Source organism: Muscardinus avellanarius (assembly GCF_963383645.1).
Source record: "Muscardinus avellanarius genome assembly, chromosome: 3".
Lineage (NCBI taxonomy): Eukaryota > Metazoa > Chordata > Mammalia > Rodentia > Gliridae > Muscardinus > Muscardinus avellanarius.
Window position 1 is genome coordinate 132,639,780 of NC_137788.1, and position 16,894 is coordinate 132,656,673.

The following is a 16,894-nucleotide window of genomic DNA, read 5'->3' on the forward strand; positions in this document are numbered from 1 at the left end:
CTCCTTTCCAGGAAGTCCTTTGGTAGCAACTTAATTCCTTTCTGGTACAGAACAGCTGCCAGCCTCTACGGGGGATAATTGCTTTTGGAGTTGGGGGGTTTTGCTTTTAACCTGCAGAGTCAAAGTTCTGAAGCTTCCCTTCCCCTGGGTCTGCTGTTGCGTGTGGAATTGAGAAGGCAGGGCTGTTGGCCGGCATTCCATGTCCACCGCAGCTTCCTGGCTGTGCCGTAGGGGAGGCCCGTGGGCCGGCAGGCAGTGAGGGATGGGGAGTGTGACACGCCACCTTTAAGCTCTGTCACCCTGCAAATTAGTGTCTTTCCCAGGTGGAGAGAGTGCTCGAGGGAGAGGAGACTCTAGAGGGTGGCCGCATCATCATTTTTTGAGGTGATGACCCATACCTACAGACTTGTCTTGGCCACGGGGCACCGCGGTCTCTTGACCAGGCCCCAGTCCTCCTATCCACCTCTACATGTGGCCCCGGGGCTCTGCACGCTCTATCCCTTGGTAAATCCAGTGCTGATACAAATCTCCACTGACAAGTGTTTGTTGAGCAGACTTATTGCAGGGCCTTTTATCTAATGTCTGCCTGTGGCCTGAGCCACAGATGACTCGGTCTCTCTGCTATGGCAGGTCAAAGCAGAGCTTCCTCATCCATGGCATCTGAGCTACCTGCATTTCCCTTCTGGCCCCTGTAACCTGCTGGTACCCGCAGCTGTCAATCCCCTGCTGTCGCACCGCTCAAGATGGGCTGATCGCTCGAGAACAGTCCTTGGGCCGCGATGTGTCTGTGGATCCTTTTGCCGCCTCCAGGCTTGACTTCTTGATCAGCTTCATAAGGCTGGCAGGCAGCCTGAGGATTTTATTTTGTGCATCTTCTGAGACTGGAGTTTAGCCTGTTCACACACAGAGAAATCATTCCCTTGCCCTTACTTGGCTTCAGAACAGACGTGATCTGCCAGCCCCATGCTCTGCTGAGGGCACAGGAACAGCTTAGTTGGTCTCCAGGAGCTCCTGGCCACAGACTCCCAGAAGTTCCTTACTCACACCTTTGGTGCTAAATAACAGGAGGGCAGGGAGAGGTCATCCCTGACAGAAGGAGCCCTGGGCTCAGTGGGCTACCATCTGCTGGCAGGTGGGCTGCTGCTCTGGATCTAGGCTGGGACTGGGTGGGCTGGTAGAGGAGGTGGTCAGTGCCCAAGACTCCGCGGGAGGGAGCTGTTTTGTGTTGTTCATTGTTGCCCCGTATAATCGGCTTTTACCTAGAGCCACTGAGTGGACGAGGCCGACTTAGCCGAGGGCCCCTGCCTGCCCTCCTTTTAAATCATGGAATGCCTGTCTTCTTGCCCATAGGGGTTTGGTCTTTGCTGTCTTATGTGAAATTGTCCCCAATGAACCAGAGCCTTTTGTGTTGGTACAATAGGTAGTCTGTGCCCTTAGAGAGGAATGTGGATTGGCTTCTGAGCTGTCCTTCAGCAGTTCACCCATTTAGTGTTGCTATATCGGATAAAAACTGCAGTTGTAGGCTTGAAAAACTTCCGTCCAGAAAGGAGCGGAGTGTTCAGAATGTCGGCAACGGGCAGCCTCACACAGTGCGCTGCTTGTAGGCAAAGGGATGTTAACTGCATGTTCCTTAAACTTAACTTTCCTAGACACTGCTCATTCTCCTCCCCTCCCTCACTTCTGCCTCTCCCCTTCCTCCTCTCTGCCTGAACTGGAGGGTTTGAGAAGCCTGAAGCCTTTGGAGCCTCTTTTAAAAATACGAAACAAGGCTGGACATGGCGTTTGTAATCCCAGTACGTTGAGAGGCTGAGATAGGAGGATCACAGGTTCGAAGGCAGCTTTGGAAACTTAGACCCTGTTTCTCCAAATAAATAAAGTCGGAGCCGGGCGTGGTGGTCACACTTGTAATCCCAGCATTCGGGAGGCTGAGACAGGAGGATCGCAGTTCTCGGGCAGCCTTAGCTACTTAGGCCCTTTGCAACTCAGTGAGACCCTGTTTCAAAATAAAGAATAAAAAAAATAGGGCTGGGGGTATATAGCTCGGAGGTTGAATGTCCCTGGGTTCCATCCCCAGACCCACAAAAAATAAACAAATAAATAAAAATAGGAAAAAGGACTGGGGGTGCGGCTCAGCGGTCTAGCGCTTGCCTCACACGCACGGGGCCTTGGGTTCCATCCCCAGCACAGCAAAACAAAATGGAAGAACGTGGAAACAAGACAAATACAGTTGCGGGACGGCGCCCTTCCCGGCCACATTGTGTGGACTCGGGCAAGGAGTGCGGTAGAATCGGGGCCAAGGGAGCCCCTGCCCCGCACCACCTCTTGGTTACACTGCTAGGTCTGTAGCACTCACCACTCTGTTATCTCTCCGGCCAGTGACTCATAATTAGGGAAGTCAGCAATGTGCAGTCAACGCAGAACCCCCTCCTTGGCCTCCCTCTCCTCCTCCCCCAGCTCCCCTAGCCACGAACGCACCCAACTTTTCTCTAAGCCTTGGGAAACTTTACAGTTTGTTTTCCTAGAACAAAGTAGCCCGGTTATCATCACCATCATCTCCCGGTTCCACTCGCCTTTCCGCCAAGAAAGTCTGTGAGACTCTTCTCCAGGAAAAAGAGAAGAAAGCACCTCTGCCCCCAGGCGGGCGGCGCAGGCTGCCCACGGAAGTGATTCACGGCGGGGACTCGGGCAAACCTGGTGGCGGGAGTTGGGAGCGGGCACCGGGAAGAAAGGGCAGAGAGGACGCACAGCCCTGCAGGGTTTCTGCTTTGTGGAAGAAAAGTGAAAAACAGAATGACTAAGAGTCCTGTAAGAAGAGCTGTTTGCTTAGTGAAGGGAACTAGTATTGAAGGCCACGGGCAGATAAGGCTGGAGCGATTGTCATTGTCTCATTGTCGGGGGAAGTGACTTCTCGGTGCCCTGCCCTTGCTATTTTTAAGAAAGTGAACATATTTCAAGATGAGTTTTTCCATCCCTCTGAGCCCGCCTCTTTTCTCCTCTTTGGAAAAGAGGGTCTGGGGTGAGAACATTAATAGTCTCCAGTAGCTCTTTCTTCCCCTCTCTCCTTCTCTTTACCTTGCCCTCCAAGCTAGACTTTTGAGGCTGATGAATGACCTTCCCCTAAACACTTACTCTGTTTCCCCAGAGGGAAACGTGTGGCCATAGGAGGAGGAGTCCTTTCATCTGTGGGCTTCAGCCTGCCATTTTCTGCCGTTCTCCCTCAGTTGACCTGGCAAATCAATCCATTTCCCCCAAGCGCTTTGGAAGCAGAGTCTCCGGGTATGGACCCCGCGCCCAGCTCTGCTGCAGAGCGAGGCCCGCATCGCATCAGGATGAGAAGAGGTGTCTGAACGCGCTGGCTTGGGGACTCTGCTCTGCCTCGTGTGCTGTGTGAGGTCAGCTTTGGGGGCGGCATGTATGAAAAGCAGGGGTAAAGGGTGCTTTTGCCTTATACCCATTGGGTGCCAAGGGCTGTGAGTGCCCTGAACACCCCACAAGTGCTCTCTTGGAAAATAGACCACCCAGTATTTGGGAGGCTACGACAGGAAGATCACAGGTTTGAGCAACTTGGGCCCTCGACAACTTAATGAGACCTTGTTTCAAAATAAAAAATAAAAAGGGCTAGGGGTGGGCCAGGCATGGTGGCGCACACTTGTAATCCCAGCATTCGGGAGGCAGAGGCAGGAGGATCGTGGTGTGTGGGTAGCCTCGGCTACTTAGCGAGGCCCTTCTCAACTCAGTAAGATCCTGATTCAAAATATAAAAAGAATATAGCTGGGCGTGGTGGCGCACGCTTGTAATCCCCGTGCTTGGGAGTCAGAGACAGGAGGATCGCGCAGGTTTGAGGCCAGCTGCGCTGGCTTTAGAGACCCTGTTTCCAAAATAAAAATGTAAAAATGAGTCTGGGAGTGTAGCCCGGAGGTAGAAGGGCTTCCAGGAACCCCAGTACCACAAAAAATTAAATAAAATATAAAAAGAATAAAAAATAGGACAGGGGGTGTAGCTCGGAGGTAGAATGCCCCCGGAGTTTCATCCCTAGTACTGCAAAAAAAAAAAAAAAATGCTGGGGTATAACTCAGAAGTAGAACGTCTCAGTCCACAATAAATAAATAAATAAATAAATAAATAAATAAATAAATAAATATCCAGGCTTAGCTCTGCTCCAAGTGAATGCCAGCAGCAGAGGTTTCAGCAGAACAGAATGGCTTTCCAGAAGAGTCTGTGCAGCCTGGCAACCTCTCCTTCCTTGAACTAAGCAGAGACCAGTCCAGGTATTTCTGGCATCCTCCGGGACTTGAATGTCCTATGCTCCCGCCCACCCCCCTGCCAGCACACCCAGAAAGAGCAATTCCAGTCCACTCGGTGCTTGGAGGGGGTGGAGCTTGTGAAAAGTAAAGCTGTTAAATAGAAGGGTCTCAAATGACCGCTCCTCCCCTCCTCCGGGATTTAACCTCCCGTTTGCCGAGGATGATCAGCCCCAGGAGCTCCTCTGCTAGTTCATACTGTTTTGCAGTCATGGAGTTCCGAGCTGGTCCCCTGGTTTAAGGCCAGGCGCTGCTTCTTGCTGCTCGGGGTGACTTTGGGCAAGTCATTCAACTCCATTCGGGTCCAGTGAGCTGGTGTGTGTGGTGTGTTGGACCTGCCGCCGCAGGCCCGCTCCCGTCTTTCCCACCAGTGCCCACTGGGAGCTTTCCTTAGCGGAGGTTGGAGGTGGGAAGGGGCAGCAAATTTTCCAGGGGGCAACGAGCAGTGTTTGAGATGTGTTGAGTTGTCATGGCTAGGGATGCGGGTGCACCTGGCATCTGGGGGGGGGGGCAGGACACAACATTCTCAGGGCACAGAGCAGCCGCCCCCACTTCCAACAAAGAATGATCTGGCCTCCAGGGTCAGTGGGGCCGACGGTGGGAAGCCCCGGGTCTCGCCCAGATCACAGCTCCATGGTGAAGAGCTCTGGGTGTCCATGTGCTTTGCAGACGTGTGCAGCCACGCTGGGCTGTCTCCACCAGTCAGCCTTCTTTTCCAACGAGCGTGTGCTCTGTGCTGCCTGTGGCCCCTGGGAAGCAGATGCCCAAGGAGGCTCCTCGGGGTCCAGCCCTCACTGGAGGCAAGGCCAGGGCTGCCCGGCTTCTTCCTCCCAGGTCTGCCCTGGAGGCTTCCATGGACTCCTGGGGCCCGGCGCAGGGTGCCCCATCTGCCTGATCTCTTGTGGAGAGCCTGAGCCCACCGCTCGGGAAGTGAAGGGGGCCAGCCGCGGGGCTGGAGGCAGCGGTGACTTCACTTGACACTTACTGGTTCTCCCCGACTTCATTTGACACTTAACTGGTTCTCCCTGCTTGCAGGCGCTAAAGCTCACAGTGCCAGCCAGTGTCCACTCATAAGTCAGGTGGAAATTGGGTTGTTCTGGATGGAAGTTCCACAGTGAGGGATGTGGAAGGTTGTGAAACCCCTTTTTCAGTTCTTTTTGGGTTGATCTGAACAGGAACATTAAAGATATGCTTGGCATTCCCATAGAACCATGCAGAACACTTTGAGAACGTGCCTGGAGGGGGTCGTGATCGCTGGGGTACACGTTAGAGCAAAACCTCAACTACCTAGAACCCGCCTGGCCACAAGCAACTACGTATTCCTGTGGTTTCTGTGTAACATCAAAGGACAAAGAGTAGGCTGGTGCTAAAGAGGGAGTTTAAATAAACATCAGCTAACAGTTTTGAAAGTGCCTGGATATAGTCTATTCAATGTATAGCCTGATTTTCTTTCTATTTTTTCCTTTTTTTAAGTACTGGGAATTAAACCGAGGGGCATTCTCCAAGCTGTTTCCTCAGCCCTTTTTAGTTTTTTACTTTGAAAGTTGCTGAGGCTACCCTCCAACCTAGAATCCTCCTGTCTCAGCCTCCCAAGCACCAGCATTACACGTGTTTGCCACCACACCCGGCTTTCTTTTCCCTCCCTCCTCCTCCTTCCCTCCCTCCCTCTCCCCCTCTCGGGATTTCAATGAAAAAAAAAACTACATATAGTGCAAAACTCATGCAATGGAGGATAAAGATTGTGTTGCAAGTGAGCCCAAGGACAGTGGGCGAGGCGATTGTGGTCAGAGGTGAGAGGCGGAGGGGCCTGTATGATGCGCCCACTTGCCAGGGTGTGTCGCCGCAGATGTGTGTGGGCTCGTGGCACCCAGCAGCAAACCCAAGGTGGGAAAGAACCTTTTCTCATGCTGAAACCAGTGGATGTTGGGAGGGAAATGTAAAGATACAGAATAAAGCAAGATTAGTGGATGCCAGAGGTTTGGTTTTTGAGTTACTAACCTGCTGCCTGGGCCACTTTAAACGATAGCAGATGAGTATTTGGGGAAAAATTTATAGTTTATGTGAATTGAGTCTGAAAGCTGATAGGTATGTTCTCCATAAACAAAAACCAGGTTCTCCCCAACTGGTTAAGTTTTAGTGAACCTAAGGGTGCTCTACCTCTGAGCTATACTGCACCCCTTTTTAAATTTTTATTTAGAAAGAGGATCTTGCAGACTTGCCAGTGTTGGCCTTAAACCTGTGATCCTCCTGTCTCAGCTGCCCAAGAACCGATTACAGACATGCGTCCTTATGCCAGGCTCTGAACTGGTTAAGTCTTATCCCGTAGGTGTAGTTGAGGTCAGGGAATGGGGGTGCCCCATTTAGAGGTGTAGAGGCTGGCTGTGCAAGGGACACAGGCCAGTTCACTAACATAACTCTGGGGCTCTGGAAAGCTCAGTTAAGCTCTCGGGTGCTCCACTTCTGAAGATAATGATTCTTAAGTTTGTTGGGAAGACTAGCAGTGGAGTCAGTGTATTAGTCAGCTAGTGTTGTGTAACAAACCACACCCAAAACTCGGCAGCGTCAGACCGTGATTGTTTGTGCTGCTGCTTGCTTCTCAGCTCCCCGGGCTTGGCTCCTTGCCCCGGCTTTGGCTTGGGTCTGCTCCATGTGTGTTCATGCTTGGCCTGGCCATGGGGCAGCAGCTTCCTGGGGAGACCACGGTGCTGGCCGAGATGCAAGAGGGCAAAGAGAAGCACACAGTGGTCCTCTGTCCCGTCTGCTCATGTTCCATTGGCAATGCAAGTCAGCAGCCCAACCCAAAGTCAAGGGACGGAGTGGCAGAGCCAGAGACCAGAGGGCACAGCAGAGAGGGGTGACCAGCTTGGTGCTTGGTGCATGGTGCATGGTGATTGCAGTCTCTACCATTGTAATTACTATTTAGCGGGCAAGACAGAAAGAAAGCTTGTCTCTTTAAGAGGCTAGAAAGCTCCGTGGTGTGTGTGTGTGTGTGTGTGTGTGTGTGTGTGTGTTTTGTTTTGTTTGGTACTGGGGATGGAACCCAAGGGCATTCTACCACCGAGCTATACCCAAAGCCCTATTTTTTATTCTTTATTTTGAAACAGGGTCTCACTGAGTTGCAGAGGGCCTCACTAAGTAGTAACTGAGGCTGTCTGCAAACCGTTATCCTCTTGTCTCAGCCTCCCAAATGCTGGGATTACAAGCATGCGCCACCACGCCCGGCTTAGCTCAGTTTTGAGGGAGATGTGTGCTCTGGTAAGTTTCATTAGAAATGTGCCTGCATTTGGCGCCTGTGCTTTTTACCACCTCTTTAGCCTAGTGACTGGCACCGGGCCCTGCTATGGGAGGTGCAGAGTCAATAGAAGTCAATTCCCTGCCGGTGCTGCAGCGGGGAAAGTGCTGTTCATCCACTGTTTATCCCGCCGCCCTCAGCCCCACCATAAGTTCCATGACCTCGGAGGAGCTAGCCCCTCTTCCTGAGTGAGGCAGGCGAACCGGGGGTGGCCCGCTTTGTATGCAGCAGCAGCGCCTGGATCCATCCGGTGTGTTTCTGGCCCTTGTGTGCTCTAGCCGGACCTTCAGCCCCTCGTGGGCCCCCAGGTGGCCACGGGTGTCCCGGGCCATGGTAGAGGACAGGCGTGGTTTTGGCCCGCCCTCTCACCTTGGCCAGTTTCTCCTTTGCCACCAGCTTTGGACTCCAGCATGTCCACATCCCTGGCTGTGGCTCCCTCCCGCTGCCATTTTGGGACACTTTACAGGTCCTACTTGAAGCCAATGGGAGGAAACCTAATTTCCTGCCGCAGGAAATTGTTTGGCCCGTGAAGAATATATTTAAAGATTAAAACCTTCTGTCAGAGGAGCTTGAAGGAGTTGCTGGAGAACGCTGTTTGGGGGAAGCCCCGGGTGTGTAAGAGACCTCCTCCGTCATGACCAGGGAGGAGCCCGAGCCACTTCCTGGGAGCGGCCTCTTTGCTCCAGCTGCTGATCTTGGGCTACAGGGAAGGGCTGGCTCAGAGAGAAGAGCGGGTCAGAAATAGCCCTTTTTCTGCAACTAAGCATGTTTATGGTAACATTAGCTAAGAATTAAGACTTATTTATTGGATTTACTCAATGGGCCCGGTGCCCAGGAAGGCTTGGGAGGGTGTGTTCTGGACACATCGGGTATATTCAATCCAGCAGCTGAAATACCCAGTTCACTATTATTGTCTTGGTAAGCACTGGTGTTTTTTTGTTTTGTTTTGTTTTGTTTTTTGTTTTTTGTTTTTTGGCGGTGGTACTTGGGATTGAATCCAGAGGCATTCTACCTCTGAGCTATACCCCAGCCTGATTTTATTTACTTGGAAACAGGGTCTTGTTAGGTTGATGAGAGTCTCACTACTTGCCGAGGCTGTCCTGGAACCTGCAATCCTCCTGTCTCAGCCTCCCAAGTACTGGGATTACAGGTGTGGGCCACCACACCTAAGTACTGGTGTGCATTTGGAGTGGGGCAAGAGAGAGAGAAAAAAGAACAGTACCAGGACTCTGGGCCCCTTGGCAGCCCAGATGCCAGGCCAGGAGATGTCCCTGAAGCAGAAGCAATACCCTCCCTGTTCTGAATTTGAGAATTGTACAGTTCGGAAACAGGGGCATGGACCAGATGACTTTCAGAAAACCCCGCCAGCCCGACTAGTGGCCACGTGCTTGATGTGAGCTAGCGGGCCGAGCAGCTGCGTGAAGGCAGAGGCACTGGGCAGACAGGAGGCCTCCTGGTGATGCCCTCCTTGAGCACCCGGGTCGCCTCAGCAGGGAAGGCACCCATGCTTTTTTGCAGCCACGACAGGCCTCCCTTTGCCCTGGCGGCGAGGCAGCAGTCGCTACGCAGCAGTGACAGTGACGGCTGTGTGCTGTGTTCCTCCTGGTGCCGAGGGCTTCCTGGATGACGGCCACTTAGGCCTTCCAATAGCCCAGTGAAGGGGCTTCTTAATGCGCTCAAGTTTATATAGATAGCAAGTGCAGTCAGTATTTAAACTCAGAGGCCTCCAAGTCCAAGGCCCTTACCTTTTAAAAAACTGATATAATTTTGTGTGTGTGTGTGCTACTGGGAATTGAACCTAGGAGCATTCTACCTCTTAGCTACTCCTCCAGCCCAATTTTTAATTAAGAAAAAAAAATTTTTTTTTTGCAGTACTGGGGATGGAACCCACGGACATTCTACCTCCAAGCTACATCCCTAGCCCTATTTTTTATTCTATATTTTGAAACAGAGTCTCATTGAGTTGCAAAGAGCCTCACTAAGTAGCTGAGGCTGTCGGTGAACCTCATTCTCCTGTTTCAGCCTCCCAAATGCTGGGATTACAAGCACCACTAAGCCCAGCTAAAATATATTGTAATATAATTTTAACTACATATTTCAAGTGTACAACTTGATAAAAAAATTTTTTTTTTTGCAGTACTGGGAAATGAACCCAGGGACATTCTATCTGAGCTACACTCCCAGCCCTATTTTTTATTCTTTACTTCGAAACAGGGTCTCACTAAGTTGCAGAGGGCTTGAGTACTGAGGCTGGCTGCAAACCTGTGATCCTCCTGTCTCAGCCTCCTAAGTAGTGGGATTACAAATGTGTGCCACCACACCCAGCTTCAGCTTGATAAATTTTGGCATATGTATATACCTGTGAACCCACCATTACAATTGGCAGCAGATGTAATCCTCACCTGCGAGGGTAAAGGTGCACTTGGCGAGCCTGCCCTCTGAGCAACACACTCCCGCCCCTGCAAAGACAACCGCTAGGCTTCCTCAGTTTGCATTTTTACTTGACTTTAAATGAAACTATAATTTAACATAAGCAGATTCACGTCTGGCTTCTTTCAACACAATTATTGTTAGATCCATTCATGATGTTGCTGGGCATGGTAGCACATACTTTAATCCCAGTACTTGGGGGGCTGAGACGGAGGATCACACGTTCAAGGACAGCCTCGGCACTTTAACGAGACCTCCTCTCAAAAATAAAAAGGGCTGGGCGGGGGTGTGTGGCTCAGAGGTAGAATGCCCTGGGTTCACTCTCCAGTACCACAAAACGCACACACATAACACACCATAGTAATAACCATTTTAAGTATTCTGATACTTGGTGGTATCTCACTGTAGTTTTAATTTTGTACTTTTCTAATGACTTTATGGTAGAGAACACCTTTCCACGTGTGTATCTGACATTTTTATGCCATTTTATATAGCATGCATCTACATCATTAACCTCTTATTTTAAAATTGGATTGTTCTCTCAGTATTGAATTTTCGTAGTCCTTTATTCTGAAAATAGGTTCTTTATCAGATATATCCTTTGAAAATATTTTCTTCTCATCTGCTGCCGTTTTATTCTCTTAACAGTGCAGCGTCTTTAAGCTTAAATTTTATAGTCCAGTATTTCAACTTTCTGTTTTACAAATTGTGCTTTTGGTTCTGTATGTGGAATCATTATCTGTTCCAAGATGGCATAGATTTTCTCCAAGGTTTTCTCCTGGAGGTTTTATAGTTTTTGGTTTCGCACACTGGCCCACTCCAGTTAGTCTTTCTTCCTTCCTTCCTTTCTTTCTTTCTTTCTTTCTTTCTTTCTTTCTTTCTTTCTTTCTTTCTTTCTTTCTTTCTTTTGTACAAGGCATAGGTAGAAGTTCACTTTTCTTGCGCATGGATATCCAGAGCTTCTAGCACTACTTGTCAAAAGTTCATCTTTTCTCCACTAATTGTCTTTAGGCCTCTGCTGGGAGTCACTTGTCCGCTTGACTATTCATGGACTTTATTAGGTTCCCTTGATTACTCATCAGTCTTTATGCTTGGATGACTGTAGCTCCTTTGCTGTTAAAAGAGTACGTTGTTATCAGCCAGGTGTAATGGTGCCCACATATGATCCCAGTACTTGGAAGGCTGAGACAGGAGGGCCTGGGGTTCAAGGCCAGCCTCAGCAATTTAGACCCTCACCAACTTAGCAAGACTGTTTCAAAATAAAAAGGCTGAGTGTGTAGCTCAGAGCTAGAACACTCTTGGGTTTTATGCCTAGTACCACAAAAAAATTATTATTAAAATAATTCAGCTGGGTGTGGTGGCACACGCTTGTAATCCCAGCATGCAGGAGGCTGAGACAGGAGGATCGTGGTTCGCGGACAGCCTCAGCTACTTAGTGAGGCCCTCCACAACTTAGTGAAAGCCTGTTTTAAAATAAAGAATAAAAAATAGAGCAGGGGGTATAGCTCGGAGGTCAAATGCCTCTGGGTTCCATCTCCAAACCTACAATAAATAAATAAAATAATTCACACATAATTACTATATACATATATTGCAGTACTGGGGATGGAACCCAGGGGCATTCTACCCTGAGAGCTATACCCCCAGCCCTATTTTTTATTCTTTATTTTGAAACAGTGTCTCACTGAGCTGCAAAGGGCCTCACTAAGTAGCTGAGGCTGGCTGCAAATTGTGATCCTCCTGTCTCAGCCTCCCCAGTGCTGGGATTACAAATGTGCACAACCATGCCTGGCATAATGACCATTTTTAAAGCAAGAGATCCTCCCCTCCAACCCTGCTGCTGGCCTGAGCCTTCCCCAGGGTTTCTCCCCACACAGGCCACTAAAGCTTTCATCTGACCCTTTGTTGCTTCTTTCGTCAAACCCTAAAGAGCAAATGTGGCCACTTCCCTAATCTGTGGGCATTCGGTGGCTTTGCAAGAGAGGGAGAATGGCTAAAGAGCTCTCCGTCCCCCTCGCCACTTCCTGCTCTCCCTTTCTCTCGCTCAGCCTCACAGCTCCCTGTGCAGGGCCAGCTGGGAGATGCCCTGGATGCTGGGGATAGTTGTGCCCGTTGATTGGTGCCTTGCAAAGTACTTGCAAATGGGTAGCGAGCTTTGTGAAGGCAGAGGAAGGGGAGAATTGTCCCCTCTGAACAGCGGAGGCGACTGAGGGTCCTGGAGACCTGGTGCCTCACCCAGGATTGCAGCGAGGCAAGCCGAGTCACTTGGGGGCCCCGAGTCTCATGACTCCACATCTGGCAGTCTTCCTTTGGTACCTCAGGGACAAGTCCCAGGCTGTCCTCTCTTGTTCTGCTTGGTAATTACTGTTTTCAGCTGTCGGGGTTCCTTGGTCCGGGGCCCCATGGGAGGGAGGTAATTACATCCTTCCAGCTGCCTTTAGTCAGCAGCTCCCAGTCTGTCCCTGTGACGGAGCCCAGGGCTGACCTTTGTCTGTTCCTCACCATTCCCAGGCCAGTAGCGTAGACACGGATGGCTCGGATCCCTGCGTCTCTCTGGTCGGTGCTTATGGTTACATCTGGCCGGCCTGTCCCTCACAGAGTGTCCATTGAGTCGGACTGGTGGGCATCGTTGGTCCTAAGGGGCACACAGGGGCAGCTTATAATGTCCCCTGCCAGCCCGTCCAACTGTTAGAAAACGTGTGCCCCTGACTAGTGAGGCTCCGTGATGGGCCTTCCTGTGGAAGGGGCAGCACTGCTTCTTAGTAGGGTACCTACTTTTTTCCTTTTGGTACTGGGGATTGAACCCAGGGGCATACTACCTCTGAGCTACATCCCTAACCATTTTTATTTTATTTATTTATTTATTTATTTATTTATTTATTTATTTAATGGTACTGGGGTTCCTGGAAGCCCTTCTACCTCCAGGCTACACTCCCAGACCTATTTTATATTTTTATTCAGAAACAGGGTCTCCTAAGCCAGCACGGCTGGCTTTGAACCTGCGCGATCCTCCTGTCTCCGCCTCTCAAGTGCGGGGATTACAAGCGTGCGCCACCACGCCTGGCTAATTTTACTTTATTTTTAAAATACAGTCTCACCTCAGTTACTGAAGGTCTTGCCTTTAGTTGCTGAGACTGGCCTCGAACCCATGATCCTCCTATCTCAACCTTCCAAGTACTGGAATTATGGCCAGGTACCACCACACCTGGCTTAGTAGGGTATCTCTTAATTCACAAATACCCCCTCTCTTCTACTCTATCTTCCCCACACCTGTTGATTAAAATTATTACAGGGTGCCTGCCTGCCTCCCTCCCTCTCTCTCTTCTTCCTCCTCCTCTTTTTCTTCCTCCTCCTCCTCCTCCTCCTCCTCCTCCTCCTCCTCCTCCTCCTCTTCCTCCTCCTCCTCCTTCCCCCCCCCCCGCACACAATTCTTAAACATCCCAGAGGCTACTTAACCGCCTTTGCCAAAGGCGAAACCCTTGCTGTTGCCTTCGGGGCCCTATGGTGGCAGCTCTGCCCACCACCCAGCCTGTCTGGTGCCCAGTCCTCACTGATGCCCCCGGTCGCGCTGCCTGCACATTCTGGAGCAGGATTCTGGTGCACCCCTCTGGTGGAGCACTCTTCTGAGATCTGGCCGGGTCTGTGGGGGTGTGGGCCACCGTGCCCGCTGTGGGAGGCTCGGCCCTTGGTGGGCCTGCTCGCTTCTTCTGGGCTCCCCGCCAGCACCAACAGTGCTGCTGGATCTCCTGGGTATCTGCTCTGAGCCAGGCGGGCTAGCCGAGTGTCCGCCAGAAGCAAGGGAGCTGTAGGGGCTGGACTTTGGAGAAGACCAGCCTAAGCCACTTGGCTCTCTCTCTTCGCCCCTCCCGTGTTGGCAGGTCCCTGGATGGCCGGCTGCAGGTGTCCCATCGGAAGGGGCTACCCCACGTCATCTACTGCCGCCTGTGGCGATGGCCCGACCTGCACAGCCACCATGAGCTGCGGGCCATGGAGCTGTGTGAGTTCGCCTTCAACATGAAGAAGGATGAGGTCTGCGTGAACCCCTACCACTATCAGAGAGTAGAGACGCCAGGTATGCCGCTGTGGCTTCCCCAGGGAGGGCCTGTGGTGCACCTTTGGGCGCGGGGCTTTGGTGTGGGCCTGGCCTCGGTGCTGAGCTGCTTGTGTCATCTCCTGGACAGTTCTACCTCCCGTGTTGGTGCCACGGCACACAGAGATCCCGGCCGAGTTCCCCCCGCTGGACGACTACAGCCATTCCATCCCCGAAAACACCAACTTCCCCGCTGGCATCGAGCCCCAGAGCAATATTCCAGGTACCTCATGGGGCGGGGCGCCAGGGTGGTCCCCACCCGCTCTCAGTCCCCCTTTCTGAGCCCCTGACTCAGACGCGCGTCCCTGCTGGGAGAGAACCTGGCCTCAGCTCCCCGCTCACTAATGATGCTTTTCTTGGCACGGAGGGGCGGTGTGACCCTTCCGCCCGGCCTCAGTGCAGTCATTTATTTTGGAAGCGGAAATAGCAGCGCTGTGTTTCTCTGCCGCCCTTGCGCAGGCCCGCAGGCAGAGGCAGGCGCTAGGCGCTGGGGCAGGATCCCCAAGGATGGGATGGACATGCCAGGGCACCAGCTGTGGGTGAGCCCGTGGCCCCAGTGAGTAGCTTCAGACCCAGGAGGGGGTCACTGCTGGGGTGGGAAACTTCAGGTTTTGACTTGCAGGGAGAAATGGGCACCATTGAGGGAGATTGCAAATGTGTGTAGAAGCCCCTCATTTATATGCAAATAAAGTGTGAATCACCCAGACTCCTGGAGGCCCTGGGAGCAGAGCTGGGCCGCACTTGGGCCAGTCACAGTGACTTCTGCCTGCCAGGGCAGTAATCCAGCTGTGTTCCTTTTAGAGCGTTCTAATTTGGACATGGCTCGCTTTCGCTCTGGCTCTGGCATAGTTCACGGGCCGAGGCTGGCTGTGGCCTGCAGCCTTGTGTCAGAGCATGACGGAGGGACCCTCTGTCCACCCGTGCAGATTCTCACAGGTAGCGCTGGTCTCAGGGGGTAAGTCATCTGCTCCCTGACTTAGTAGCAGGGTTCAGGGTGTGTGGAGAGTCACATCACGCAGCCGTTACAGAACTGCAACCTCCCTGGGGCGCTAAGCCATATCCCCAGAGACAACAGCAGGACAGCAGATCTGGGCAGAAGAGCCGGGGACCACGGGTGGGCTCCAGGCTGCCGAGGGCAGAGACTGTGAGGCTAAGATAGGCCAGGAGTCCCCCGAGGGCGTGGGGTTCACCTGACCTTGAAGGGCAGGGAGAAGTTACTTTGCAGCAGTTCTAGAGCCGGGCATTTCAGACTGGGCACCTGGGTCTGCACGGCAACCTGGGTGAGGGGCCGCAGGAGGTGGGCTGGCAGGGTGAGTCGGAGGCTGGAGCCCCCCTCACTCCAAGGTCCAGCTCCCCATCCTGGTAGGTAGCCATGTGGACCGGTGATGCAGTGTGTTTGCAAAGGGTGTCCCTGGGCTGAGCCAGGCAGACCCTTTAATGGACCCTCTGCCTTCTGATTCCCAGAGACCCCGCCCCCAGGCTACCTGAGTGAAGATGGAGAGACCAGCGACCACCAGATGAACCACAGCATGGACGCAGGTGGGTCTGGCCTGCCTGTCCACTGTCCTTCCCCTCCCCCCCTCCTTTCTTGCTTGATCCAGAGTTGATAGAACAACCACTGTGTGCCAGGTGTGGGCTCACAGATTATGGGCACGACTGTGCTGTCTCACGTGTGCCCTGACAGGGGATGCCAGCAGGGGCACACATTAGGGCCACATACCCCAGTTAGAGGAGGAGCCATTCCTTGCAAAGTAGACTCTTTTTTTTCTTCCCTCCCTCCCTCCCTCCCTCCCTCCCTCCCTCTCTCTGTTTCTTCCTTTCTTTCTTGTTTTTTTTACTGGTGATGGAACACCTCTCTCTCTCTCTCTCTCTCTCTCTCTCTCTCTCTCTCTGTTTCTTCCTTTCTTTCTTGTTTTTTGTGGTACTGGGGATGGAACCCAGGGGCATTTTATCACCAAGTGACACCCCCCAGCCATATGTTTTAGTCTTTATTTTTAAACAGGGTCTCACTGAGTTGCAAAGGGCCTCACTAAGTAGCTGAGGCTGGTTGCGAACTGCGCTCCTCCTGTCTCAGCCTCCCAAGTACTGGGATTACAAATGTGCACCACCACGCCCGGCTTTTGACTTTTCTTGAATTGCCTTAGCAGGTGGTAGCTGAGCCATACACGAATGTGCCTGGCAGAGCCGTGGGGGCCTGGGCAGGAGACTGTGGTGCATTCTGAGGACAGTGAGAACCTGGTGTGCCTGGAGTCCAGGGATGTCCAGCCAGCCCAGGTTACTCAGTGTGGCCGGGACACGCCCTTCAGACCTTCTGGCCGGGCAGAACACATGGTCTTTTGGGCTACTGCTGAGCCCCAGTGAGCCGTGGCTGGCAGTGGGGAAGCCGCGCTCAGTACCTGAAGTTCAGGGGAGAAGCAGGGAATCTGAGGGGAGAAAAGACCTTTCCCAGTGGCCAGCAGAGGCCCCAGAAGCAGTCACTGATGTATGGCGGCCACATGTGATCGGCATGCGCCTACCAAGAGGGACCCGGCCTCGTGCCCCCACCACATCTCCAGATGTTTCCCACGTCATTTGTTAGGGAACCAGATTGGCTCCAAGCCAACAGCTTCTTGAACAGAACCCCAGCTGCCACATAGGATATGGGCTGCGCTGTGTGTGGCTGGAGAGGAGGAGGGGCCGCACAGATGTTCCGCCCTGGTGAGGCGGCCTGCCTCATACACACCGAGCCGAGCAGCTAGACACGGAGGAGCCTCCTGCCCCGGGCATTCCTGAGAGAGGTTC

General features: G+C 52.3%; 1 protein-coding gene across 4 annotated transcripts in view; it reads left to right on the forward strand.

The window, feature by feature from the left end:
* Positions 1–16,894, forward strand: part of SMAD3 (SMAD family member 3) — a gene marked incomplete at both ends in the record, with an annotated part of 110,092 nt that overhangs the window by 75,486 nt on the left and 17,712 nt on the right. For 3 of the 4 annotated variants that reach the window (XM_080692267.1, XM_080692268.1, XM_080692270.1), the window contains 3 exons: positions 13,902–14,095; positions 14,205–14,336; positions 15,578–15,652. In XM_080692267.1, the coding sequence (XP_080548393.1) occupies positions 13,902–14,095; positions 14,205–14,336; positions 15,578–15,652 (401 nt within the window). The remainder of the gene's footprint in view (positions 1–13,901; positions 14,096–14,204; positions 14,337–15,577; positions 15,653–16,894) is intronic. The other variant, XM_080692269.1, reaches the window with a different exon arrangement.